The 27234-nt window shown below is 36.8% G+C and overlaps 2 protein-coding genes across 7 annotated transcripts in view; both read right to left on the reverse strand.

Moving 5' to 3' along the window:
- The window catches only part of LOC131552769 (CD276 antigen), a 22510-nt gene extending 10024 nt beyond the window's left edge, over positions 1-12486 (reverse strand). The window contains exons 1-4 of one of the 5 annotated variants that reach the window (XM_058796853.1): positions 12249-12486; positions 11835-12032; positions 4341-4688; positions 3469-3744 (exon numbers count right to left, since the gene is read on the reverse strand). In XM_058796853.1, coding sequence (XP_058652836.1) covers positions 3469-3744; positions 4341-4688; positions 11835-11886 — 676 coding nt within the window. In that variant the 5' untranslated portion in view covers positions 11887-12032; positions 12249-12486. Of the gene's footprint in view, positions 1-3468; positions 3745-4340; positions 4689-11834; positions 12220-12248 lie in introns of those variants that run through there. The other 4 variants (XM_058796852.1, XM_058796849.1, XM_058796850.1 and 1 more) reach the window with 4 other exon arrangements.
- A 4282-nt stretch (positions 12487-16768) lies between these two features.
- khdrbs1a (KH domain containing, RNA binding, signal transduction associated 1a) lies at positions 16769-25224 on the reverse strand. 2 transcript variants are annotated; one of them, XR_009273973.1, is made up of 11 exons: positions 24953-25224; positions 23532-23653; positions 23328-23444; positions 23102-23248; positions 22329-22468; positions 21952-22189; positions 21090-21163; positions 20809-20867; positions 20439-20607; positions 18237-18290; positions 16769-16953 (listed from the first exon to the last, which is right to left on the reverse strand). XR_009273973.1 is itself a non-coding variant. In XM_058796268.1 (9 exons), exons 1-9 carry the CDS (start codon positions 25080-25082, stop codon positions 20504-20506), a joined length of 1131 nt encoding a protein of 376 aa, XP_058652251.1. In that variant the 5' UTR covers positions 25083-25224; the 3' UTR covers positions 19691-20503. The 2 variants fall into 2 exon arrangements, 1 of the variants encoding a protein (XP_058652251.1); XM_058796268.1 differs by lacking the exons at positions 16769-16953; positions 18237-18290 and having other exon boundaries at positions 19691-20607.
- Between the last annotated feature and the right edge of the window lie 2010 nt (positions 25225-27234).

Consider the following 27234-nt stretch of genomic DNA (forward strand, 5'->3'; position numbering starts at 1 on the left):
GCTACGTTTATTCGCATCGTTGCATGTGTCATTATATCAATATAAACATTTCACCAGCTTTTCACTAGGGAAGTGTTTTTTCTTTCTTTCTTTTTTTAATGACTCGTGTCCCGATTTCTGTCATTATGTGGGCGTTCAGTTTATTTCTGTTATTTCCGCGCTTCGCACGAGCTATGGCTGTGACTTGACAACAAATGCTAGACAAAGAAACTCTCCTCAAAAACAAAAAACATTAGCCTTTATAAATATAGTGTTTATTGAGTAAAGAAAACGCTGCACTTATTCAATCAACAGTTCTTTATTTAGCTTCAGAATCAGACAGCAAACAAGCTGAGATGCTCTAAACTGCGTGCCGCACTTCATTGACGAGAGAGGCGGGAGGAATAATGAGGTTTGACTGACAGTTTGAGGAGCCAATGGCGTGACGAGCTTTAGTGGTGGTGGAGTCACATTTACTGATCCAGGATCAGTGATCCTTAGCTGGTTTATTTCTGATTTGAGCTTGAGTTTCAGAATGCTTTGGAAAATGTAATGTTAGCTTTTGTTGACGCTGCCGCACTGAAAAAAAAACAACCTAAGCTGGTTGGCTGGTTTAAGCTGGAAATAGCTGGTTTTAGGTGGTATCCCAGCCTGACCAGCTAAAACCAGCTAAGACCAGCCTGACCAGCTAAAAATGTGGTCAAAACCCCTCTAAAACCAGCCTGATAAACCATGCTATGGCCAGGCTGGGAGACCAGCTAAAACCAGCCTGACCAGCTTAGGCTGGTTTTAGCTGTTTTTTTCAGCAGGGTACTTGATAAAAAAATAGAGCTTCGCTACTGAAAAGCTATTTGATTCAGAAAACAGCGACGCTACCACCATGCTACTGGGAAATGTAGCGACGCTACTGCCCATCACTGGCCAAGACACATTTCAGTTCAAACAACATGCGAGGCCATTCATGTACAGTTTCTTATTTAGGAAACTCATAATTTTGCAAAAATATATAAATGACTATTTCATAGCCTACATGTTTTTAGGCGTGAAAATGTATCAAGATCATAAAAATATCGAAGCCAAAGGTTTTCATAAAGCATAGGTTACTGGTAGCCACGTCGGTAGCGCGGGTGCTTATAGCATCTGTATAGACAATACAGAAATTAAATTTAGCATTTATATACATTGAAAAACTATTTTTAATGAAATACGAATTTTGAAAAATTAAAACTAGTTTGTGTCTGCTTATTCTATTCATCAGTGTTTGAATCATTAAAGAAGAAACCGCATTTTCCGTATATTTCATTTTCTGGGTTAAAAAACTAAAAATTAATGAACACAAAAGTACACGGACCCAAGAGGAGACTGGTTTTCTTTTGCTAAAGGAAGGAAACTTTGCTTCCTTTGCTACTTTAAACAAACTTGCGAGACCAGCACATCTCACAGGCGCGTGCGCTGTGCACATCTTACAGTTAGCAGAAGTGAGAGAAAAGTGTTTATAATCAAGAGAAGTAGTGTTTATAACGTTTTAAATATGGATATTTTTCTTACAAAAATGCATCAGTTCGCTACAGGAGGCCTTTATTCACCCCCCGGAGCCGTGTGAGGCACATTTTATTATGGTTGGATGCACTTTATTTGCCTACTTTTAGACTGTTGAAAAAAAAAAAACCTCCCACCTACTGCCATTATAAAGCATGGAAGAGCAAGGATGATTTTTAATATTAACTCGGATTGGATTAGTCTGAAATAAGAAAGTCATATACACCTAAGATGCCTTGTATGAGGGTGAGTAAAACATGGGCTAATTTTCATTTTTGGGTGAACTAACCCTTTAATTTTCATTTCAAATTTTCACTGCAATAAAAACAGAAAACCTTAACTTGAACTCAAAACAGTTCTGGGAAAAAAAAGGGGATGAACCCATAGTGACAGACTAAATTCAGCACACATAGAAGGTGAAATAAGTAGCAAATATATATGTAGTCAACCACAGCCTCATTCTGGCAAAATTGCCCCAGCTTCCGCAAGAAGCTTCCCAAAACACTGAGCTTTGTACTCTATTACAACATCAACACAGCTAAGGCCAGTAATGACTCCATCTGAGGGATTGATGCAGACAGACAGACTGGCGGATAATGAGCTCTCCAGCTTACTACGGATTATTATAATCCAGACCCGAGTGCTATGTCATTAAAGTGCCCCTATTATGGGTTATGAAAGGTTCGTATTTTGGTTTTGGGAGTCCCGAACAACAGGTTGACATGCATGCAAGGTGAAAAAACACTTTCATTTTCTTATAATATGCATTTATTTTTACCTTATTCGCTCAACGACTCCCAAACGATTCACTCAACAATTTATTTTTCCAAACCCCTCCTTTGCGTGACGCTAGTCTGCGGTGATTGGTCGATTTCATTTAAAGCAGTGTTTGTGAGCTTTTAACGCTCTAAAAGCAGCACCTAGTGGCAAAGAATGAATTTGCATTTTCATTCAGACCAACATTAAAATCAAGTTTTCCCAGGTCTGCGCGCAACAAGTGGACGGGCAATATGCTAATGTTTCATGTTGATATGTTTTAAAAAACGACTCGTTTCAATGATTCAGAGTCGACTCTTTTGAGAGTCAATAACTTTATACACGGTGCACTTTCAGATTTAAAACTTTGCAGGATGTTTTCATTCACTTAGAGCTGTTACACACTGCATGAAAGGTCATTTTCAAAAATCCATAATAGGGGCACTTTAAAGCAAAACGGGAAAAACAAAGTACTTCAATTCAGATTACTTTCCAATTCGCCCACAGTGCACGTCCAACTTCAGCCGGTCGTGTCAAATTGACATGTGTTAGCAAATGACAGAATTTTCTTTTCTTCTAGGTGAACTGTTTCTTTAAGGAGTTGACTTTGTCAAAGTCAGACTTATTTATTTTGGGAATTATTTTGAAGTACTCCCATTTTATCTTGACATTCCTTCTTGGTGTACCACAACAATGATGTTTACTCCAATAAGTGAGGTTTTGCTTTTGTATGCTGGTTTAAGTTTCAACACTTACAGTGTTACGAAAGATTTCTATTTAAAATTAATGCTGTTCTTTTGAACTCTCAATTCATCAAAGAATCCTGAAAAAAATGTATATTGGATTCCACAAAAATATTAGGTATCACAACAGTTTTCAACATTGATGATAAGAAATGTTTCGTGAGCAGCAAATCAGTTTATTTTAACATTTTAAAATATATTCAAATAGAAAACTGTTCATTTAAATTGTAGTAATAGTTCACAATATTATTGTTTTACTGTATTTTCAATCAAATAATTGCAGCTTTGGTGAGAATAAGAGACTTCTCTCAAAAACTTTAAAAAAGTCTTACCAACTCTAAACTTTTGTCCGATGAGTAAAAACTCATTGTTGCAGCAGCAGTTTGGTAAACAAGTGAACACAATAAAACCATTGATGAAATACAATGTTATGGCAGAAAGCAGTGCTTACCATAGCTGAGGTTAAAATGCCTCTGTACCTCCTGATGCGCAGGAGGGTTTTTCAGAGTAAATGTGACATTGAACACTGGACTCTGGGTTATGTAGCTGCTTTTTAAGTAGTACAGTCCGCCGTCTGATGCAGACGAAACCTCCAGGTGGTCAGTGAGATTCTGACCTTCTGACCCCAGCCACATAACCTCTGGCTTCGGGTAGCCCTCCATCTCATACTGGACAGTAACATCGGTGGATTTGAGAAGGATGCTTAATCTCGGCTCGGAACAGAAGGCTGAAGACACAAAACACACAATGATTTCCAGATCATATCTTACATCAAACTATTAGACGTCAAAATTAAATGACAGAATATGAATCCATGTGACTTAGTATATGCATTTGTACAGAGTACAAGACTTGTTTCAATGTAAACGAAGAGAATAAAATGGCATTATTGTCTATAATATTACAAAAAATATATTCTCAGTTCCCATTTCATTTTGTGTTGCACCTAAAACATTACAAGAAACAGGTCTGGAATGACAGGTTGTGAGTAATAAATGACAGAACTATTGCTTTAACTTGACTAATGTTTGGCATGGTTATTACTAAAACTAAAACCATAAAAAAAATTGTTCCTTAAAATAATACATTTTAACTGAAATCAAATTTTATTTTTCATTCAGTCTAACGATGTACTAAAATAACACAAACTGAAGCAAAATTACAAAAATAGACATTAAAAAACTAAAATAAAATAAAAAATAAAAGATTTTTTTAATTAAACATAAAAAAAATAAAACATAATATTAATAAAAATATACAAATAAAATCTACTTATTAAAACTACAATAGGATCTCAATGATACTAAAATAACACTGGCGTACCCGTGTAAACCAACTGCACCACTCCTTTTCCAGTTCCCTTGCGGTTGTTCACTATACACATGTAGTTCCCTGCATCCTTCAGTCCAATATTGGCTATACTCAAGGATGCGTTTCCTTCAGCAAGTTCCTTGTGATTCAACTTTGTCCGGCCAGAATAATCTGCGCTTTGTCGATCGAGCTGGTCTATCTCGTAGTAGAAGCTGTGGACCACTCGTAAGTCTTCCTGCCGTTGCCATGTGATCACCAAATTAGAGATGTTATAGTCTGGTTCAAATTCACAGCGAAGAAGTTCCGTGGCTCCACGGACCACAAGTATAGGACTGGAGGGTACTGTGACGCTAAAGGAGTCTAGAGATGAGAAAGATTAGACTGAGAGGATGTTTGTTTGAAGCACAAATTAACAACACTGGCATGTATATAAACTCAGCTAAAAAGAAACACTGCTTTTTCAGGACACTGTAGTTTAAAAATAATTTTGTAAAATCCAAATGTTTTACAGATCTTTAAATGTTTTAAAAATGTTTTTATGCTTGTTCAATGAACCATAAACAATTATTGCACATGCATCTGCGTAGTGCAACATTCCATGTGAGTTTTCGTGAACAGGCTTCTAGAACTGTTCACACCTGAGCACCTTTGGTAAAAGAGCCATTGTCTGGATGTCAACAGAAGGATGTGCACTAGTGTGATGATAAGTGGTCTGAATCTATGGTTGTTGCTTTTGGAGCTTGTTACTACCGCATGATTATACAAAACACAAGGTCAGCATGAAAACCTCTGTTTCCACAAAGGCAACCCACGTGCAGTTGGAATGAGATTAAACTACAAAATAATACATCCAGCCCACAATATTCATAGAAACTCTGAATGAACCTCCACGATTTTGCAGGTGTTATTGATCTATGCATATGAATTTTAAAAAATATTTAATACAATATTAAATAATACAAATTTTGAAAACTCAAATCTTTTTCATGACCACGGGAATCCTGGCACCTTGATAAGAGTGAAGGACACCATTTCTTCAGAGCTGATTATCACCATAGAGATGGAATTGTTTTAGTCACACAGTGAACCACAAATATACAGTCCTATCAGACCAAATGCTAACAAATCTCATGTCATCAAAAAAGCAGGAGTGAAACTTAGGTCAGAGACATAAAAATAAAAAAATTATTTAAAAGAAAGAAGTTAATAGCAAAATCACTTCCCTGATAAAGTCGTGATGGTACAAATGAAAACTGTAACTGTAAATTTGTATTTAGATAAATGACATCTGTTTCTTCACTGAAAGGGCTCGGGTCAATGGAGACAGTACTAATGTCTCAGAGTTAATCTCAATGGAAAACATAATCCTCTTTGTCAAATTTCATGTGCAATTTGACAATATTTTTCTCAGGGACAGTAAGAAACAAACCACAAACTTTCAAAGCAAAATTGTGTTGCAAATCAGTTATTAGCTGATATAGTGTCCCTATTATGTATTTTCAAAAATGATCTTTCATGCAGTATGTAACGTAGCTGTATGTGAATGTAAACAGTCTGTGAAGTTATAAAGCTGAAAGTGCATCATGAATAAATTTATTGTCTCTCAAAAGGAGTCGACGACTCTGAATCGCTGAAACGAGTCATTTAAAATTCGAATCCCATTTCTGGGAATTTCCCATTTCTTAAAATTCACACCTCATTTCACTGTTGACTGCTTCTCCAGTCTCTGCCAGTTCTGCAATTGCCTAGAAATGTGTCGATTAATATAGAATGTATAGGGCTGCCCTCCACTAAAGATGTTTATGATCGACTAATGTACTGTAGTTCTGTATTACCACAGAGACCAGCTGTTAATCTGTCTGTCATTGACCACGTGACTTGCATGCATGCAAACCTGTTGTTGGGGATTCCCAAAACCAAATTATGAACCTTTCAAATAGCATAACATTTAAGGAATTTTTTTTTTTTTTTTTAGTTTATCAGTACCATCTGTTATTGGTCAGCCTATTGCCTCATTTCTGACTATTTTTACATTTAGATGACACTTTTCGCCATCTACTGACTTAAAGTCTGTTAAACGTAATCTGTAAAATATACATCACAATGTCTTTCATACACATTTTTTGTCCCTTTTTTTTTTTTTTTAAACAAATTCTAAAAATTCTGTGATAACCAGCAGGATGTACTTTATCTCCTACATAACAACTTAACAGTATCAGCCAGAACTGTAATATTAGTACATCCCTATTCTTTAGCATTTCAATCAGATATGGCTTGTCTGTCTGTATCTGGGATAAAGTAGTTTTTTCTTGTGTGTGACATAATAAAACTTGAGCTTCAAAGCTTAGAAACAGCATACTGTACAAGCTTAATATGATCTGGAATTTATCCACTTATGTAACCAACAGGGTTTTATTTTTTTATCATGACTCTCAGGAGGCTCTGGGCAGGGAACTAAAATTTTAAACAATAAAGGGAATTACAGTAGTCCAGGCGAGATGTTATGAAAGCATGTATTACAGTCTCCAAGTCTTTATGAGGCAACAACTGTTTCAACTTTTCCCTTTACCAATTTCTTTATCGAAGTTGAGAAACGAATCAAATGTAACCCCAAGATTTCTTACATAAGGCTGAACACTAACGGAAAGGGACCCTAAATTAAAATCTGATGAAGTTCTAGAGTGACCTAGAACTCTAGAACATTATCCACTTGTGTAACCAACAGGGTTTTATTTTTTTATCATGACTCTCAGGAGGCTCTGGGCAGGGAACTAAAATTTTAAACAAACTTTAGGAATGCACAATTGTTTAAAAAAAAAAAAAAAAAAAAGTCACACTCATCCCCTAAACTCCAATTTTACGGACTGTAACAGACTGGGTTAGGTTAGCTTAATTTATTCACAAAAAGTACACTACCAGATAAAGGAGCCCATTCAAAGCATTTCCAAAAAGTGCCCCTGACCAAATCACAGTGAGGAAACCGTTAAGCCTACCTGTGCAAAATGAGCCACAACTATGTTGGAGTTGGTGTGTCATACATACAGCCATTTCTTTCCCATGTACTTGCATTTGATGGAAACCAGCAATTTAAACTAATAAGGTGCATACGTTGTTTATAGTTGCTAGGGAGTTACTGAAGTGGTTTCTTACTGTACCCCAGAAATCCAACCTCAAATCTCCAAGATATTCTGTTCTTACACTACAGAGGTAAAGGGTGTTTTCCAGGGATGCCATAGAAGAACCATTGTTTAGTTTCCCAAAGAACCACTCACTGAACAGCTCTTAAAAGAACCATTTTTTTTTCTTAGTGTGGAAAACATTTTTATTTTTTTTTAAATTAAAGAACATTTTACCACTAAAAAGAACCTTTTATTCTATTAAAATGGTTCCATGGATGTTAAAGGTGTCAGGGATTTGTCACAATCACCACAGTCACCATCCAGGACAATCACCCGCTCACAGTCACCTGAGTACTGATCACCCGCACCTGCTGTCACCAATCAAGCCACACTATAAACACACACACATCCCAACCTCTCATTGCAACCTGATCTCACAGAATTCCGTGTAATGTTCACGGACTTAATTAACCCCGAATCTGTGGAGGCATCACGGAATCGCCGAAAATTCCGTGATGGGTTCACAGAAGGCATCAGCCGTGGTCCATGCACGGATTCACTGGTTCAACACCAGCGCTGCATCGGACCACGTAAAAAGAGTGACTCCGATGCAGTTATACTTTCACTGGAGTACCTGACCCCACACCTACCCAGTTCTGAACAATAATGATGACGATAAATTATCGCGTCGGCATATTTAAAGTGTTGAACCAGTGGATCCGTGCGTGGAGCACGGCTGATGCCTGTCACTGACTTACATTGGTATCACTTCTGTGAGCCCATCACGGAATTTTTTCTGTGAGCCCATCACGGAATTTTCGGCGATTCCGTGATGCCACCACAGATTCGGAGGTTAATTAAGTCCGTGAACATTACACGGAATTCTGTGAGATCATGTTGCTCATTGTCTGGTCTACCGTTCACCTACGCGGACTGCTCTGGACTCCCTAAGAACTACTTACCTGAAAGACTTACCCTTTGACTCTCTCCGCCGATCCTCCAACGACTCCGTTGTTCCCGCTCCAAGATCCCCAAAACACCGCCATCAAGATCACAGCTAAGCACTCTGAATCCTTCATTGTTTTGCTCATCCGGTTCGAGTGAACGCTGGCTACTTTATGTGAGTTTTGGCATTTGCGGTGGATGAACTCGCGACGGGGTTCGTGAGGTTCGACGCACGACAGCTCGGGATCTACTGCTCTTGGCTGGCTGGTGTGCCAGTTGCGGTGAGGCTTGAATCATGGCGGTCCTGGACACTACTCTCAGCTGGATTTCATGTCCAGTCAGTGCTGACTCTGGTAATATTACAAGGATTAAGTCTCTCTTACTCACTGCTCTGGTATGGTGCATCTGTGCTACTGCTTTCAGTTCTCTCTACCTTGTTTCTTCGGATTTTGGTTATTATACTTTAGTAGTATGACTCTTTTCTATTCATCCTTGGATTTGCATAATTTGAATCGTTCATATCCTCTTCCCGCGGACATTTTTAAATATATAAATATATATATATATCATGCATGTTGTGATTTGTATGTCAGCTCTGGAATAGGCATATTCATGAAGTCAACTGTAACTGAAATGTAAAAGTCAATTTCTGAACGCTTACTCTTTGTGACGCTTGTTTACACACACTGCACACTGTAATGACTGCTGATTTTGTTGCTTTCCTGTTAGCACAATACCAAACTGCATTTCATGGAAAACGGTCATTTCTGAGAACCCTTGTTTACCTGTGCCCGCTAGCTTTGCTTAACGCTGCAAATCGGAAATCAATTCTTCTTCGCTGCTCAGAATGCAAACACAGGAAGTTGTACACGAGCAACCACTATTTAGAGCAGCAAAGAATAAATACAAACGTGCCGGTACATTGCCAGTAAATCACTTGCATATGTGACTAAAGCTTCACCCTGGGCGACTAAATAGTGTATAATATTAGCCACTGGCTAATAAATGCTCAGATTATACTCTCCAGTGTGTGAGTTGGAGGCTATGTATAAGTTTAGCACAGATATATTTTCACTCGCTGAACACTCTGACCAAGCGCTTCAGAGTTTCCCTTCCAGGTATCGGGAAGGGAAAAAGGGTATCGGAACATCTCTAGTTGAGAAGTGTGGAGAATTCCAGGTACCTCTTGCAGTCCGCTTCATCGACTTCTCCAAAGCGTTCAACAGCGTGCACAGGCCATCACTCTGGAAGATTCTACTTGCCTACGGCATTCCATCAAAAGTCGTATGGGCCATTGAGCAGATCTACAACAACTCCAAATGCAGAGTAAGGACTGAAGATGGATGCAGTGAATGGTTTGAGGTGGTGACTAGTGTAAGGCAAGGATGTCTCCTGTCCCCGATACTGTTTGCGATCGCCATTGATTGGGTGATGAGGAATGCAACAACTGGTAAGGGGATAGAATGGCCAAGAAGGAAGACCAAGAACATGCTGCAAGGCAACCACCCAATCCCAAGAGAGGTCTTCATAGACAACAACAGGTCAAGAATTGTACTCATCTTGGCAGCTCCATCAGTAGAAGCGGGGGGACATTGATCAGGAACTCAATTGCCGCAAAAAAATTGGATGATTTTGACACCAAATGTTTACGGAGAATCCTTGGAATCAAATGGAATGACTTCAAGAAAAATCAAGAAGTCAGGGAGAAGTCAGGCCTTCCACCGGTGTCAGATACCATCTGCAAACGGCACCTCCAGTGGCTAGGTCATGCACTGCAACTCCCTTCCCACAGATTGACTCGCCAAATCTTGGATGCCAGCAGGCCAGAGTGAAAAATGATGGCCCAGGATGAACTGGCGACAGACCGTAGAGAAGAAACTCGCAGTTGTCAACCGCGATGGAGTGAGACCAGATGGCTGGCACCCGCTGGAACGCTTTGGTTGTGAAGAAATCATTCTAATATGCTAATTTGCTGCTCAAGAAAAAAAAAAAATCTTAGTGTGGAAAAACTAGTCCACTCCTTTAATTATTGCATCAAATACCAACAAGCAACAAGTGTATCAAACCAGACGCAAGTTATTAGAACAACAGAAAGTCGTCTGTACTCAAATAAAAAAAACCCAAAGCAACAGCAGCTTGACCTTCTTTTCTTTGTTCCCAGACATGATGTAAGAACGCAAGGATGAATGGCGACAGCAGAAAAAGGTTAACTCAAACAACAAAATCCTAGGATACAGGCGGATGTTGCTATGCATCCAAACACTTGACCTCAACATGCGGTGTTAGAATGGAATGAGACTGTGACTTTAAAAGCAACTAAAGTTTAGGTGCAGAATGGCAAGGAGACAATGAACATGTCACCAGAGCTCCCTTTTCACAAGGAATGCTATCAGTCTACTGTACAAAAACAGGACAAGCACTCTGCCTTTGAATAAAAAAACGTCTGTTCTCTTGATAAAATTCTGGCAACATTTGAGCCAGTATTAAAACTGGCTGCAATATTTCGTCATAAAACGTTTTATCAGAACTGTGTGACTGCATGTCCAGCCGGACAAAAGGACCATTTAACACTGTATCTTTTTTTTTCCCAAGCCATGATTTATGGATAGAGCTCTTGGGAACTTGTCCTCTGAAATATACAATAAATTGTCCATTACTTTCATTTCCAGACTGTTCATGATTGAAAGGGTTCACTCAGAAGCCAAAATGTTTTGTTCTCAGAATTAATTTTTTGTTTGTTTTCTTCCACCCAGTCGACACTTGCATTTAATCATTTCATGTATAAGTGAAGAAAGACTCCTTCTGTCTTGTCTAAACACAAGTTGATTTGTGTAAGGCAGGGTCTGTGCAGCCCACAACACACAAAAATGTCTGGAACATGATAGTGACTTCTGAATAACAAAACCCTCCATCAAAGCTAGATGTTTTTTTGTTTTTTTTAAAAAACAGCTGCATAATTTGTTTCTCCCAGTTTCCTAGTAGTTATAATTCACTGCCTCAAACATACAACTTCATCTGCCAGTTATTTTTAAAATGAGCAAATTTCCAAATATAACAGTTTACACTTTGAAATCTGACCAACAAATGCAAATACTCAACAAGTAAAGAAAAGTTGTTTTCGCAAGAAAACACGAGAAATTGCTTGTTATACTCAAGTGCCTTAACAAAACTTTAATTTAATGCACACAGTTTGCTTAAGACAAGTTGAACACGTGTTCGCTTACCTAAGAGAGAATGGGATGCAATAAAAACGCATGGCAAAACTTCTAGGAAGAAAATGGTGGGATATAACGAAACATTTATACTTTCAAGGTTTAATTTTACCCTCACGGCAAAGCAAGTGCACTTTCCAAAGAAAGTTTCAGCGTGCAAAGTGACAGTTTAGCGGTCCTGTATACAGAAATACTAAGTTACAAAATGCCAAACAAATCTTTTCACTGACCTGCACGACTCAGTAAGATCCAGAGCAGATGAAAACGCCACAGCATATTCATATGTGAAGAAGTAAAGAAGAGAAAAGTATTCCTGACGATGGTAATTTTCCACCTGGGAAGCGCTCTGGATTAATGTTGAAGCAACGACGCCACGGAAGATAAATCCTCTGATGCGTCACGAGGAGGGTTCTCTTCTCACAAACGAACTAAAAACAATCAAAGCAGCTAACAATAATAAAAACATTCGTTTTTACCAGTAGCTAATTAAACCGAATAACTGTACCATACGGAGTAATAAAATAAACAAACATGGAATACTAATCTGAGTCGATTTTTAACCCTCTGCTAAGAAAAACAGTTCATTACAAACTAGAAAAGTGAAAAAGTGACTTAAAATACAATAACAATGAAGCTACTTTTACCGGTTCGTTTGTTCTTGCTAGCTGTTTCCCTACTTCGTGCTCTCTACCTGGAGTTTCCTATTAAACAATTTGTTCAACTTCAAAGTGGTTCTGAATTCCTCCAAAGCAGTCTTTCCTCCTCAAGAGCGCCATGAGAAGTGAAGCTGTGCATAAATATATGACAGACATCTGTACGATGTCAGCTGCACATACTCTACTACATCTTCAGTCCTTACTCTGCATTTGGAGTTGTTGTAGATCTGCTCAATGGCCCATACGACTTTTGATGGAATGCCGTAGGCAAGCAGGCAAGTAGAATCTTACTCATATTTTCTCTAAAATAGCCACATATTTATAATAAATTGCTTAAATTATACATATTAGGTCTACTTTATCACTTAAACAGAGATAATAGACATAAAAAAATATTTTGTTTTTTTACACACCTTAAATCAATGTTTGTCTTCTGGATCATTGCCAAGTCAGCAGTCTTCCCCATTATTGTGGTTTCAAAGAACAAGAGATACCCAGAATTTATACTGTAGGGATGGTCATTTATTCAAACTCAAATGTAAATATTCTAATATTTTGAGATACTGATTTTTGACGTTCACGAGCTGTAAGCTCTAATCATCAAAATTAAAAGAAATAAACATTTGAAATATATCAGTCTGTGTGTAATGAATGAATATAATATACAAGTTTCACTTTTTGAATGGAATCAACTTTTTGATGATATTCTAATTATATGACCAGCACCTGTAGCTGTTGTGTCCCTCCCCCAAAGGAAATCTGGATTTCATTTTTTGTATTGTTTTGCAGTTCCATACATTACATATGGCAAACCATGCAGGACAATGACGGAAAGCTCATTTGCTGTTAGAACCTGTTAACACTGGTGTTCCACCCTGTTATGCTCCATTCCACCCTATTAGACAAGTCATTTAAAATAAAAATTTGAAAGCAACATTAAATGTTTGGCATACCTTTGTCTTATTTTGTGAGGTGAGGAGCATTACCAGCATATATATATGTTTTTGAGCAAAATTTTTATATTATTTACCATCCTGTTGGCAAAAATGGGCACAAAAAATGACCTGTTCTTAATAATCAAGACATATTCTATTAATTAATAATTGTTTTGTTTTTGTTTCAAGAATAAAAAATATCATTATGACATAAGGTACATATACTATCTTATTATTGCTCATTATTGTTTAACATTTACATTATTAAAATTTTGTGATAACTATGTATATGTCCCTAACAGGGTGGAATACATTCACAGCGAATGTCTGAACAATATACCCATAATTATTATTTCTTGAAGTCACCGAGCTTGACCAGTATGTGTTCCATATACCGTAGTTATATGGATAGATTACCATGTGTGTACATAGGGGGGCCATGAAAAATAGGTTGGGAACCACTGCTCTACATAATGGATCGCGGGGGGCCGGTCTGGTACAAATTATGACATACAAAAATAAATAGGTTACAGTCTTCATCGGGGGAAAAGAAGACATTTTAATTATTTATTACTAAACTATGCTTTCTCAGTTAGTGTCGGCGCTGATCTCCACAGTAGGCTAATGGACGTGAACATTTTCATACGGACTACATAATTAGAGAAGATTTGTTTTTTATTTGAATTAGTTAGTAGTAGACATTTCAAGCTTTCTATAGATTTGTTTCAGTTTAGTTTGTTAAAGAGACTTTATGTCTGTGAGACGGTTCATTGTTGCGACGCGCTCCATCCACAAAGACTGCATGAGACGACAGAAAGCACATCCAAAAATGAATAAGTATTTTAAGTTCTTTCCACAAGAAAACAAAAAAAAGATGATTGCGCGGGCGCCCCCATGTCATAAATTAAGCGCGATAATAGGCACACTCCTCATAAATACTTGAAATGCACCTACAACGATTTTATTATTAATATAATAATAATAATAACCTGTTTTGGTCATATTTACTATTGCCCAGCTCCCCCTGTCATTGATCTAGCATCCCCTGAGCACCTGCGTTTAAAATTCTCTGGCGCTGCCCCAATTATAAATGTTACGTTATGCCAGAAGGTGACTGTGACTGTTAAAATGTATCTGATGTATAATTCATTCAATCAAGAGATTCGTTCAAAAACGAAACAAGTTCATATATATTTCAAATAATTTTACATATTTTTATTGTAATTGGCTCATTTATAACATTTTACACGCATTTAAATAAAACATTTTGTAAGAAACCTAAGTGAAGTAGCCTACATATTTTGTTTTTGTCTAATGTTTTGCTTCAGAATCTTGGGAGAACCGTGTTCTCTATTCTAAAAATCAATTATCCAGAGTCTTAATAAATAGGCTATCTGGCATCTAATACTAACTGTTTCTAATATTAAAATGTATACTAGTATGTAAAATCAGTTTTTTGGGGGGGGGGATTGATATGTTCTCATAATTGCGAGTTTCTCTCACAATTCTGACTTTATAACTCGCAATTACGATTAATTACATATTTTCTTATGTTTACAGCCTGGTACAAAAAGTGGTTTTGGTCTATATAGCTAATTTTGCCATTCGTGACAACTGTAAGGGGGTTGAATTTTTTTTTAACACTCATCCATTTAAATTATATTAAGCCTTAAAGTTGTGCACAATTAAGGGCGTGGCCACTTGAGTGACAGGTGGATTGCCGCTCTGCTACAGAGTGTGAAACCTAGAATCCTCGAATACTACTGAAGCCTTATTGAATCACACCAGTGAAACTGGCCAATGGCGTTCAAGCGAATGCTCCGAATTAAACATATCCGATCGATGGCGTTCATTGCAATGGATTTTATCGACTTACAAAAAAAAGGAAGGAAGGGGATTTAATTGCGAACAGTTATTGAGTTTATGTTCAAAGGCAGAATACCATATAACTCCAGGCTCGCACAGCATTGACGAACGAATGCAAACAAATGCAGAGCACCATAATTTGAGCTTTTCAAAACATCAAAGAGCGGTAACTGATTATATACTGTGTTGGTTTCTCCGGGGCTTTTCTCCATGATACTTTAACACATGATAAAAGGTCATTAATGTCCCATAATGAGCAATAAGTTTTTTTTTTTTTACCAAAAACGAAGTTATGGTGTCTTGTCTTTGCACTATAGTGTGGAGTGTACTTTACTGTGGCAATGAACGCAGCTAAAAGCCAAGCCACTTTCAAGGTACCTAAAACCCAGGACTGGTGCAAACTAAAACTTACCTGGCTAGCCAGCTAATCCGGCTTCATGGTACAGGCTTTCCTGTAGCTCAAATAGTAGAGCATGGCGCTAGCAACGCCAAGATCATGGGTTCGATTCCCAGGGAAAGCAAGAGCTGAAGAAATGTAAAAACTATAACTTGAATGCAATGTAAGTCGCTTTGGATAAAAGCGTCTGCCAAATGCATAAATGTAAATGTAAATGTACAGGCCCCGGGAAAAAAACAAGGGACTCGCAGACAACCAAAACAAAACATGAAAACGGTCGTTGATCATTCAGGTAACAACAGACAGTTAAGAACATGTACAATTTTGAATGGGGCCATTTTTATAAATTGTCTTTTTTTCTTGTGTATAGCCTATGTAGACATCTGTTAGGTGAAATATCTTAAGGACAGTAACGTTACTAAAAAAATAATTTAAACTAAATCACTTGGACAATCTAAAATACTTTGCGGATGCAATTTGATTACCACGCATTTAAAACGTTACTCATACTTTGTAACAAAGTTGCATGTATTCAGTTACCCTCCAGCCCTGGTAACTGCATAGCAACCGCAAGGGTATTCATTTTCTTTTCATCCATCGACTGCTGATAGATCACATGGCCTTAATCTTCAAACTTTAATTTTAAACTTTCAAGCAAACTTTAAGATTGACTGATTGGTTGATTGAAGTTGCCAATATTTCTAAATATGACTAAGTCTAAAGGTTACCACAACATTGGGCAAACCATTTCCTAATCACTTGCATCCCCCTAAATGATCACCATGAAGATTTTTTTCAGTTACACTTTACTTGAAGGGGTGGTGCATAAGACTGACATGACACCTTCATAATCACGACATGACATGTCATGAATATGAAGGGTTTTTATGCATGTTTATAACAACTCATTAAGTGTCATTCGCTCAGTTAATGCAAAGATGACACTGTTTGAGATGTCTTTGTTATGGGCTAGGTCAAATAATGTCATCTTTGCATTAAATTACATAACTGAGCAAATGACACTTACAGTTGTCAAACATGCATAAAAACCCTTCATATTCATGACATGATTATGAAGGTGTTATATCAGTCTTATTCACACCCCTTCAAGTAAAGCGTTACCTTTTTTTCTAACTTAAGACTTTTTTACAGTTTTAGCTTTTTTTCCCTTTAAATAACTCCTAAAATTTATGCTGAAACACTCCGATTAAAACCACCAGAGAAGCTCTTCACTTAAAATTTAAGCATACTCATGCACACTTCTGCAATACCAACTCATTTTGAAACAATGAGTAATACAGCTTTAATAACAGTATAAAATCATTTATTGGGATCCAAAAAAACAAATGCATGTATAAAAAGTAACAAAATAACTTAAAAACAAGATTAAAAAAAGAAAAGAGACTAAAATAGTGACTAAACATTCCTGTGTCACAAGACATTGTATAAAACGGCGTTGTAATTTTCCTCTGTGGTACAAAATGACACCAAAAGCCTGCAACACAGAGAGAGAACTAATTAAAATGTTAGTTTTTTTTTTTTTTTAAGACTGTAACTAAGTCTAAAACTTACAGTCACATTTGAACAACATTGATAGGTCTCAGATTTCCCCACTCAGATTAAGGAGCTGTAGAGGCATGCATATGTATTACGCAAGATAGAAAACAGCTTTCCAAAAGAATGGCCAAAATGCATACTAGGGGAACTTTGGTGCTACACATACAACAAAATAGACTTTTCTAACAGCTTAATATATAACAAATACATATTAAATACTGCCAAAATACATAGCCATTGGCAGGGTTCCAATACTCTTTCATCCAATAAATTTGGAGTTTTATGATCTTTCCAGTAATGTTACAAGACGTGAAATAACTTGCCATAGAAAACTGGATCTCCACCCAGTATCATGTTGTGGCTGTGCTAAAGGATTCTGCATGAGATTACGTGGACCGATTTGGATGATTGACCCTTTTAAACCAAAGTTCAGGAAACTATCCTAAAAGACCATAGAAGGCAACCGTTTTACCAGGATTCAGATCATGAGCAAAACAGACCTTTCCGTGCCAAGGGGGGGGTAAAACCAAAGAATTTGTATTAGTAAGTCTCATTTTAAGATTTTTACCTTTAGCTCCTTGCATTGTCTTACCATGTAAACAAGTTAAATAAAAACATAACTATAAAACATTGTTAAATTTATGCACTATATTGCATAGTTATTTTTACCTGAATGGACGCCGAGTGGTTATTCTGAGGTAAATATATTGTTACATGCCATTGTTTAAGCTTTACACGTTTTCCGCAGTTTGAAGCACTGAATGTGTAATTACATGAGACATTTCAGTAAGTTGTACTAAACTCTTATAAAATAGCCTACTTTTTGATGTTCATTCATATTCGTTTCATATTATAGCCAAGCAGTAAAGAGAAAGATACAGGTTCAGGCTAAAGCGATCGCGCATTCTACATTAAAAGAGCGACAAAACTATTTGTTTGATTTGTTGTGTTATGATTGACCATTTTAAAGCTGATACTGTGTTTATTAGAAGGTAACAAAACAAAGCTTATTGCCATTATTGGACGGCAAGTGCACTACAAATAATATGAAGTTCACGCATTAACGGCATATAGACAGATCAAACGGAGCCAATCAGCTAAAGATGTTATATACAATTCTCATTCATGTACAGTTTACCAAAGATACTTTTCACACTTGCTTGTTCAAATTATGGCATGCTTGCAAGTCATTCATTTTGTAGATATACACCAACACTTCACCTGTTGCAGCTGCCTGGTAAAGCCAGTCTGGAAAGAACCTCTCGGCATCAGTCACTGAGCAACACAAAAGAGGAGTTAGTACACAAGATCTCACAAATCAACAACTCACTTCCACAAACACAAGTCCAACTCTACACACATCTCATTACATGCTTATTAGATTTGAGGACTTTTTTTTGTCTATTTTGTACAGCTACAAGAACACTTTTTAATAACAGTGTAATTTTGACTAAAAACTACAATCTATTTGGTTTTAAAAACAAGAGTTGCATATAAAATAACATTCTAAGTTTTAGAAAAATTAATGTTTTCTGATGCGTTAGCCAGGTTTAAGAATATTGACTTTTGAATTTGCAAATAACGGAATTTGAATTTGTAATGATTGTGTAAAAATGAGTGAATGAACATTTGTGCTAAGAGAGAAATTTAGGGTTGATATTACCTTTTTTGAAGCTTGCATTACACTTTACGCCTTCTTTCCCAATTTTGTTGTTTATTAAGCCAGCGAATGCAACATTTGAATCATCTTCACGGTCAAACTTTCATCCTGGGCTACAAAAGCCTTTGTGCTGAGTGATTTGGTTGAACAATACATATTCCGTTTCTATTGCTTTTTTTGCACGCAAAGTTACCAGATATTACCAGAGCACCAAACATCTAAATTGTTTTGTGCATGTATACTTTACCTTTTAAAAAGGGGAATCTATCTGCGCTTTTAGAGGTGACTCTGCAGGTCTTACCTCAAGATCCTTTTCAATAGAAGACAGATATGTAGAGTCTCTGTGACATCAGAGGGATTTAGTGACTCTGATGCAAGGTTGCAACAGGGTTATTGCTTTTAAAACAGGTATAAAACACATTAAAAAGAAATTCCAGGATTTTCTTAGTATTGTGTATAAATCATTGTCAATGTTGAATAGCTTGACTTATTTGTTAAAGGGGTCATATTAAATCAAATCCACTTGTTTTTGCATCAAAAACAGGCAGACATTTTTCACACTAAAGTTAATGCATTTTTACTTAAGTATTGAGTCCTAAATGTTACAGCATGTTTTTAATAGTATGAACATCAACGCTCAAAAGCTTAATGACCAGCTGATTTTAAAAGATATGACCCCTTTAAAATGATTAAAAACAAAAAGAATTGAGATTAGTTTGTTGGGGGACCAAGGTAACATTTTGGAAATGTTTTGTCTTTAATGCTTTAGAGGTCAATTGTTCCTGTACAAGACATAATATGCACATTTTTCACGATCTACTTAACACATAATTGCAGACTATTTATCAACGGTTTATACACAATATATTTGGAACAGCATTAAGTGAGTAAAACAAGTTTTCTATCTAAATGTTGTGATGTTATAAACTTCATGCAGGATTTGGACAGTTTGCAAAAGTTTGACAGGTTTATATGGGATGAATATTAGCACTTTAATAAAAGTCAAATACAAAAGTTTTGAAGGCTGTAAAAGAAAACTATCTTTATTGACAAACTGATAGGGACACATTTTGGACATATTTAGTTCCCTAGTTAGGAAATGCACACAAGTTTGCTAATATTTGGGAGACTGCAAATCTATAAACACCAAAGAACAAGTTTCTAATATTTTGAGTATTGTACGTACAAAGATTTGAAGTTGTACTTTTTGTCAGACTACAAGTAAATCTAAACTACAAACTTTGCGATATTTGTTTTGCTCATTTAACAAAACGAATAAGCAGATACGAAGTTTTTACGAGACTTTCAACAATAAGTAGCCTCAAACCAAATGGAATTTGTTCTTTGAAAAATAAGTAACATGTTGGTTTGTACAGGAACTAATATTTTGTGCATTCCTCAGATTTTTTTTTTTTTTTGTTATGCCTTACAAAAGCGCGTTTGGAATAAGTCTAAGTGACATTAACAAGCAATTGTTTTTTCTCTTTTAAGCAAGTCATTTTACACATGGCCATCAGCTAATTATCTAGCATTCAGGTATCAACTTTTCAGAGAAGAAACACTTAAGCATTAAAATAAATGAACAAAAACAGCAAAAAAAAAAAAAAAAAAAAAACAAATGCAAGGAGAATAAGCACAGCATATAATCACAAATCTAAAATGTGTCACGTCGAAATTATGGTCATCCTACTGAAAGAGTAGATTCAGAATATTAAAAAGGAGTCTTAACCGAAACAGAATACAAAAATAACAACTAGAATTACTTTAGGTGGTTACAAGAGGTTACGAGGGGAGGAAGTTGCCAGGCAACCGTAGTGACGGACAGCTCTCAGTATCTGCCATATGGATGCTCCCGATACGATTTGCCCTGTCGGGCAGCTGCAGCCTTTCCACCTGCTCCGCCCCAAGCTCCGCCCTCCCAGTCATCTTCAGCTAGAAACACAAACACACACCCTTAACATAGATAACTGACTGCAGCATACATAGTGTGTTCCTGGCATCAGACGCCGGTTTATGCATGATAAAGGTTTTACATTAGAGTCTGTAGTATAATCTGGCCGTATTGTCTCAAAGATTTGCCAAAAGCTGCACATTTCACTCAATGATGCAAGTATTAACAAGAACATGTCTTACTGTAAGACTCGTAAGTTTCTTGTGCCTCTCCATGACCGTAATCATAATACTCTGTATCCCTGTGGAAGAAAAAAATAAAATATATATAAAAATAAGTTAAAATCGGTTTTGTACAAGGTTTTAAAATTAACTCAAGGCAAGACTTTGGATGAGAAGAGAATTACATGGCTTCTGAAAAACCATGAGCCAGAATGTTAAATTTAGTTGTTGGAAGTGTATGAAAGGAATCGAAGAAAGGGGTCTCCAATTAAGAGGGGAAAAAAAAGAAAAGCTGCACTCACGGCTGTGGAGCAGGCTGACTGTAGTAGCTCTCATAACCTTCATAGGAAGGCTCTGCGTATGGTTCTTCATATGCCTGAGAAAATACAGAACGCATGGAGATGCATCACAAGCTAAATGTGTGTGAACGTTTTTAGTCTTGTCACTGGAAATAGGAAACACCTGTTTCAACAAAGTGGATAATACAATAAGATATTGTTCTAATGCTAAATGCAGAACAAAAAAACAAAAAAAAACAACAAAAAAAAAGGAAAAAAAAAAAGGAAAAAAAAGGGGGAAAAAAAGTCATACAGAGCTACCAGTGTGGTCTGATTCACAAACAAATGGTTCTTTTAACTGGCTTTTGAATTTAAGTTAAGTTTGACAAAATACTGGCTGATTTCAACAGACCGGTTGGTTACTTAGGTCTGAACGAGCTTGTGTAGTCAAGTAAAGGAAATGCAGTCACAAACTAGTATTGCAACAAAATATAAATTTAATTGTAAAACCATTTGCTAATGAGTTTTATAGTACACGACCATTCAAAAGTTTGGGGTTGTTACGATTTGCTTCATTTTTTGATTACAGTTACAGCAAAAACAGGTATATGGTGAAACTTTAAAACTCAAAATAACCAATATATTTCTCAAAATGTAGTTCATTCCTGTGATGCAAGGATAAATACGATGTGTTTTTTATAAAAATGATGTTTTCAAGATTGTTTAATGAACATAAGGGCCATTTATTTGACTAGTTTATAAATGTCTGTCACTTTTGATCAATTTAATCAAAAAAAAAAAAAAAAAAAAAAAAACTGACCACAAACTTCTCAATGGCAGTGCATATAAGAGTTATTTAACAGTGGTGTTGTGGACATTGACTTACGTATTCGCCATAGGTTTCAGGTTTGGATGGGTGCTGTTGGTGGGAGAGAGCGGTTGATGGTGTCATCCTCTGAGCCTGGGTTGGTGGTCTTGAGCGAGAGGCTGTGCCTCCTCTGGCTGCTGATTGGGGGGAAGGACCACCTCTTCCTGTAGGGGCTCCCCTCGCTGCAGCTCCACGCCCTGGACCTCCTCTCGGAACTCCTCCACGTGGTGCTCCACGAGGCAGCATACCACGACCCCTTTGAGTACAACAATATATACGGATTATTACTACATATGTAGTCCAAACACTCACGATTGTTCACATTACTTGAGACAATTATATTAAGAGATGCACGTTGTGTAACAGAGGGTATATATTTGATATAGTTCTCTCACCTAGGTCCCATTGGGGGTGGTGGGCCACCACGGCCTCGGCCAGGAGGGAGACCTCTGCCAGGGCCATGAATATCCTGAGCACCGTTCAGAAACCCTGGATCCATGAATGCATCTGGGTGCATCTCGTCAAGCCCTTCCACCTGACACACAAGGAGGACAACAGGCTGATCAGTTAACAATTATTAAATAGTTTAATTTCAAATGACTTTAAACATTACAGCTCCAGCGAAAGTTCATAAAAAAAGAAAATATAAATATGCGTGTGGTTGCAACAATGTTAATTTGAGTTAATGCTATTTTTTTATTATTAATTTTAGACAGTTTCAAAAAATAAACTTTTCACACAGTCATACTATTGTTACATATTTTCATTTTAAAAACAATATGGACATTCATAAAACTATACTTTGTGCTAATACTTTGGCATTAAATTACAGAAAACACCCGTGTTTGACAATTTTCTCTTTTCTGTTCAGTGGAAATTCACTCAATATATCTATTTTTTTTTTTTTTTACATTTCTTTAGCCACAGAAATGCTATCATGAATTTTTTTCCACTTTTGTTAGTGGAGCAATTGGAAATGCTAAAAAATATTGTAGTTTATTGTACATTTTATTGTATAAAAGTGTTTTTTTTATTTGCTACAAACAGGGGAAATGAGCATGCACAATTAAATGTTATATTAAAACGAAGATAAGTTAAAATGAAAAATGATAAAAATGTGAAAAATTGTATTAGATTAAAGCATCAATTTGCTTGCATTCATACTTACAGGCATTAGGAACTTCTTGACCTCATCCATGGCATGAGCCATACGCAGGTAACAATCAGGAATTGGAGCAAAAACCTCGATGTGCACATGCAGCTCCATGGCCAAGTGTGCATACTTCGGATCTCCACCCTTCCTCAGCTCCTCTTCCTGCAGGTTTCACAATTTAATCTTTAGTAAACAGGTCACTTAACAGTAAACTCATTAGCAGTGCAGACTGGTTCATTACCTTGTTCTTATCTCTCATGGACCCTTTGCCCAGCACTGAGATCTTCGCACCGGTGTCCTCCTGCAGACGTTTGATGGTGCTGCCCTGCGGCCCCAGAATCTTTCCCACAAAATTGAACTGATGGGAAACATTGAGAAATTATTTGTTAACCAACACGTCCTTGCAATGTACAGACAAAACTCAAGACAGTGTGTAACTGCTTACCCGAGGATATTGCTTCGTGGGAATGAGCACCCTCTCTTTCACCCTCACGTTCTTGGCGGTGAACAGATCCAGATATGTCTCAGACTCTTTTTTAGGCTCACCTTTTTGGACCCTTTCAATCTCTGCGAAAGAAAACAAGATCAGCTCAGAGCAAAACCAATTTAAATTTTGCTTCGCCGCAACAATTCCATCAGAAAAATCCATCACTACATTGCCAAATGCAACGAGAAATTAATGAACTTACTTTATCATAAGCACTTACTTAATGTAACCACATGACTGGGCAGACTTCCATTTAATGTGTTGAAGTCAGCAAGCATAAAATTATGTTTCTAAAAGTGTTGACTGTGGTTTTGGTTGAAACATACACAAGAAAAGTACACAAACAAGATTCATAATCCAATAAAAAAAAAATACTAAAAGAGAAGAACATTTGTCTTATAACCAACATCTACAATAACATAACTTTTTTCTGCTTCATTAAAAAAAAAAAAAAAAGAAGAAAAAAAAAGGCAGTGGGGAAATCCAGGTATTCAATGAAAGTGTGTGTGGGGGGGGGGATAATAATTTACACTTTCTGGAATCAGTGGAATGCTTTAACTATTATTATTAGTTACATACGTTTTGCGTAAAAAAATGCGCTTATTTTATTGGTTTTCGGTACAGAATTGGTTACATTTATAATCCACGTTTCTCTTGCATTGTCTGCAATCCGGGATTATTTTCCCTCCCACAGACCTTGAAGCAATGCATCACGGGATTGTCTCTCTCCACAAAGAAAATGCAAACGATTCTGGCCAAAGTGAGCCACATACACGCAACTTTCGATTAAAATAATAAAAATCCTCAAACATGCTGTTCCCTGTAATGTGTCTAAATGCACCAGGAGATGCATACATAATATGCCAAGCACATTATTTTCTACCAAAATCGCATGCACATTTCATACATTTGCATGAGCGCAATCTCAGCACCTTAGGCCGAATAATACATCAACGATTTTAAAAGGAGGTTACAATTTGATCTAATTTCATCATATTCGTAACAAGGCAATTAAAGGGTGGGAGCCAAACCTCTCAGACCTGAACTTGTAGTTTTTTTTTTAAACGGTGCAAAATTACTTTCCATATCTCCAACTTTAAAACAACGCAACATAATGCAAAACAGCACAAAGCTCAAATTACAGCAAAGCATATAGCAAAATGCGAACAAGGAAAACGCAACAAGGCCCAAGCGACCAAATCCACTGCGTGCGGCCTACAACGCGCACTTCACCGACGCACGTGAAACTCTCCCTGTATGAATACGAACTAACCGGCGGTCAAAACTCCTGACTTCACTACGTTAATTAAAAACAATTACAGAAGCTGCAGTAAGGCGTTCTGCGCGAATTGATTAATAATGAATAAAGCAGCACTGACCTGCAGAGAGCAGTTTCATGGCGTGCGTGAACGAGGAGTCCAGGCTGTCTTTTTCCGCCAGTAACTCCGGCAGATATTTACTGTCTCCGGCGCTGCTCTTACGCTTAACGTTGCTGTTATTGACATCCATGTCGCTCACGGCTTACAGTACTTCTGCAGAGAATTCAAACAGCAGATGCGGGAGAGTGGTGCTGGAAATGCGTGCCGAAGCTTTTCTACTCGTCCTAACAAAGAAAACGGCGGCTAATGGCGCAGGTGGAAATGACGTCACAAAGCGAAATCTGCTTCCGTTTCAGTATTAGATGAGCAGGGGGGAGGGGCGCCGACTGTGATTGGCCTGTCCTGATCAGCGCTGAGAAAAGTAACATATGTCAGGCGACTATGCTGTAGTTTAGGCGCGATTAGGCCCATCATGTGGGTGAAAATCACCGACAGAATTTAAATATGCAGTATAAGAGGTTATATAATTATCAGACAAATATATACTGACTGACTGACTGAACAAGCACATTATAAAGGTTACATTTGTAAAAGAGCTGTAATTACTGTACACAGCATGTTCACATTTTGTGGAAATTAAACGTATATCTGGAATCTGAGGGTGCAAAAAAAAGAAAAAAAAATCCAAATATTGAGAAAATTGTCTTTAAAGTTGTCCAAATGAAGTTCTTAGCAATGCAAATTACTAATCAAAAATTAAGTTTTTATATATTTACAGTAGAAAATTTACAAAATAGCTTCAAGGAACGTGAGCTTTACTTTAAAAGGAAAATCGGTCATTTTTGTGATTTATGACTGGTTTTGTGGTCCAGGGTCACAAATATTCAATACAACTAGAAAATGTGAAAAAAATTGTTAAATACAGTTTTATTTCTCATATTTATTTTTGTACTGTTTTTGTAAGTTCTGTTTTGTTAAAATACTGTTTTGATCTGTTTGCTATTTGTAGTGGTTAATATTTACTATCTTTTATAGTGTGATGTTTTGGGAAAATGGTATTAAAAACAGTGAGGGGCAGTTTGACCTACAACTATATTACTAGTCATAAAGATAGTAGCCTATATGGAACCACAACATTAAAAAAACAGAAACATACAAAAGACATGAAAATTCTAAATTGACTTGCAATACAGATTAAATAATCTAGATTGACAAAGGCAACGATGAGTAGATGCAGAATAGAGGCTGATGTTGATGGGACGGATTGTTTTTCACATGTAAATGTGAAAATTGGAGACAAAAGAATTTTGATTAGGGAATATCGATGTGTTTCACACAGGGTAAGAGTGTGAATGTGAGCAGGGCGAGGACAAAGAAGCATAAATGGGGCAGTTTACAACACATCTGGCACAGGACAATAGATGAATGGGCGCTTGGGAACGCGAGTATCACCAGGAGTCTGCTTTGTGTAGGTCTCCTGAATGCAATAGTCTAAGGAAATGCTTCATAAAAGCAGAGTTTTGCCGTTATCATCATCAGCTTTGTACCAGAACATGCTCAGACACAGTGCAAATTTAAGGACTTTGTGTTTCTGGACAAAGACGGTGTCATGTTTTTTTTTTTTTCCTCCAAAAAAGCAAATAACAAGAGTTGATTACTGACTTTGTTGTTTCCAATTTTTCTACTTCAATGTCAGTTTTCATAGACTAGAAAAAATGAGTGTGCATCATACATTTCAAGTGGAATCTGTCACATATTTGTGTATAAATAGTACTTTTTAAAGGTTTAATTTGTAAAAAGTAGTGCTGTCAAACGATTAAAAAGTTTTTGTTCACATACTATATATATATATATGTGTGGACAGTGTATATTTATTATGTATATATAAATACAAACACATGCATGTACAGTATATATTTAAGAAAAATATGTTATGGTTATATATTAAATATATTTATACATGATATAAAATATAAGAATATGAATATATAAATGTATAAACATGTAAATATTTTCAAAGTATATACTCTATGTATAACGCTTTGCTATTTTTCATTGTATTAAAACAAATTATGCTCAGTTTGACCTGTAAACATCATAATTACTAATTATAATAATAGCTTATGGAACTGGCCCCTGACTGAGCCTGGTTTCTCCCAAGGTTTTTTCTCCATTCTGTCACCGATGGAGTTTTGGTTCCTTGCCGCTGTCGCCTCTGGCTTGCTCAGTTGGGGACGTTTGACTAATTACACACATTATTGGAAGAGAGCTGAACTGGATGATGACATCACTGAATCATCAATGAACTGACTTTAGCTGGAAAAATGACTCTTTGTCATTGT

Source organism: Onychostoma macrolepis, chromosome 13, assembly GCF_012432095.1.
Source record: "Onychostoma macrolepis isolate SWU-2019 chromosome 13, ASM1243209v1, whole genome shotgun sequence".
In the NCBI taxonomy this organism is placed as follows: domain Eukaryota; kingdom Metazoa; phylum Chordata; class Actinopteri; order Cypriniformes; family Cyprinidae; genus Onychostoma; species Onychostoma macrolepis.

What these genes read in the sequence shown, in the direction of transcription:
- khdrbs1a (XM_058796268.1), bottom strand. Translation starts at nt 25,082, where the DNA reads ATGGATGTCAATAACAGCAACGTTAAGCGTAAGAGCAGCGCCGGAGAC. An exon ending in CCACCCCCAATGGGACCTAG is followed by an intron (nt 22,190 to 22,328) that starts GTGAGAGAACTA and finishes TTGTACTCAAAG; the next exon opens with GGGTCGTGGTATGCTGCCTC. An exon ending in CTGAAACCTATGGCGAATAC is followed by an intron (nt 21,164 to 21,951) that starts GTAAGTCAATGT and finishes GTATTTTCTCAG; the next exon opens with GCATATGAAGAACCATACGC.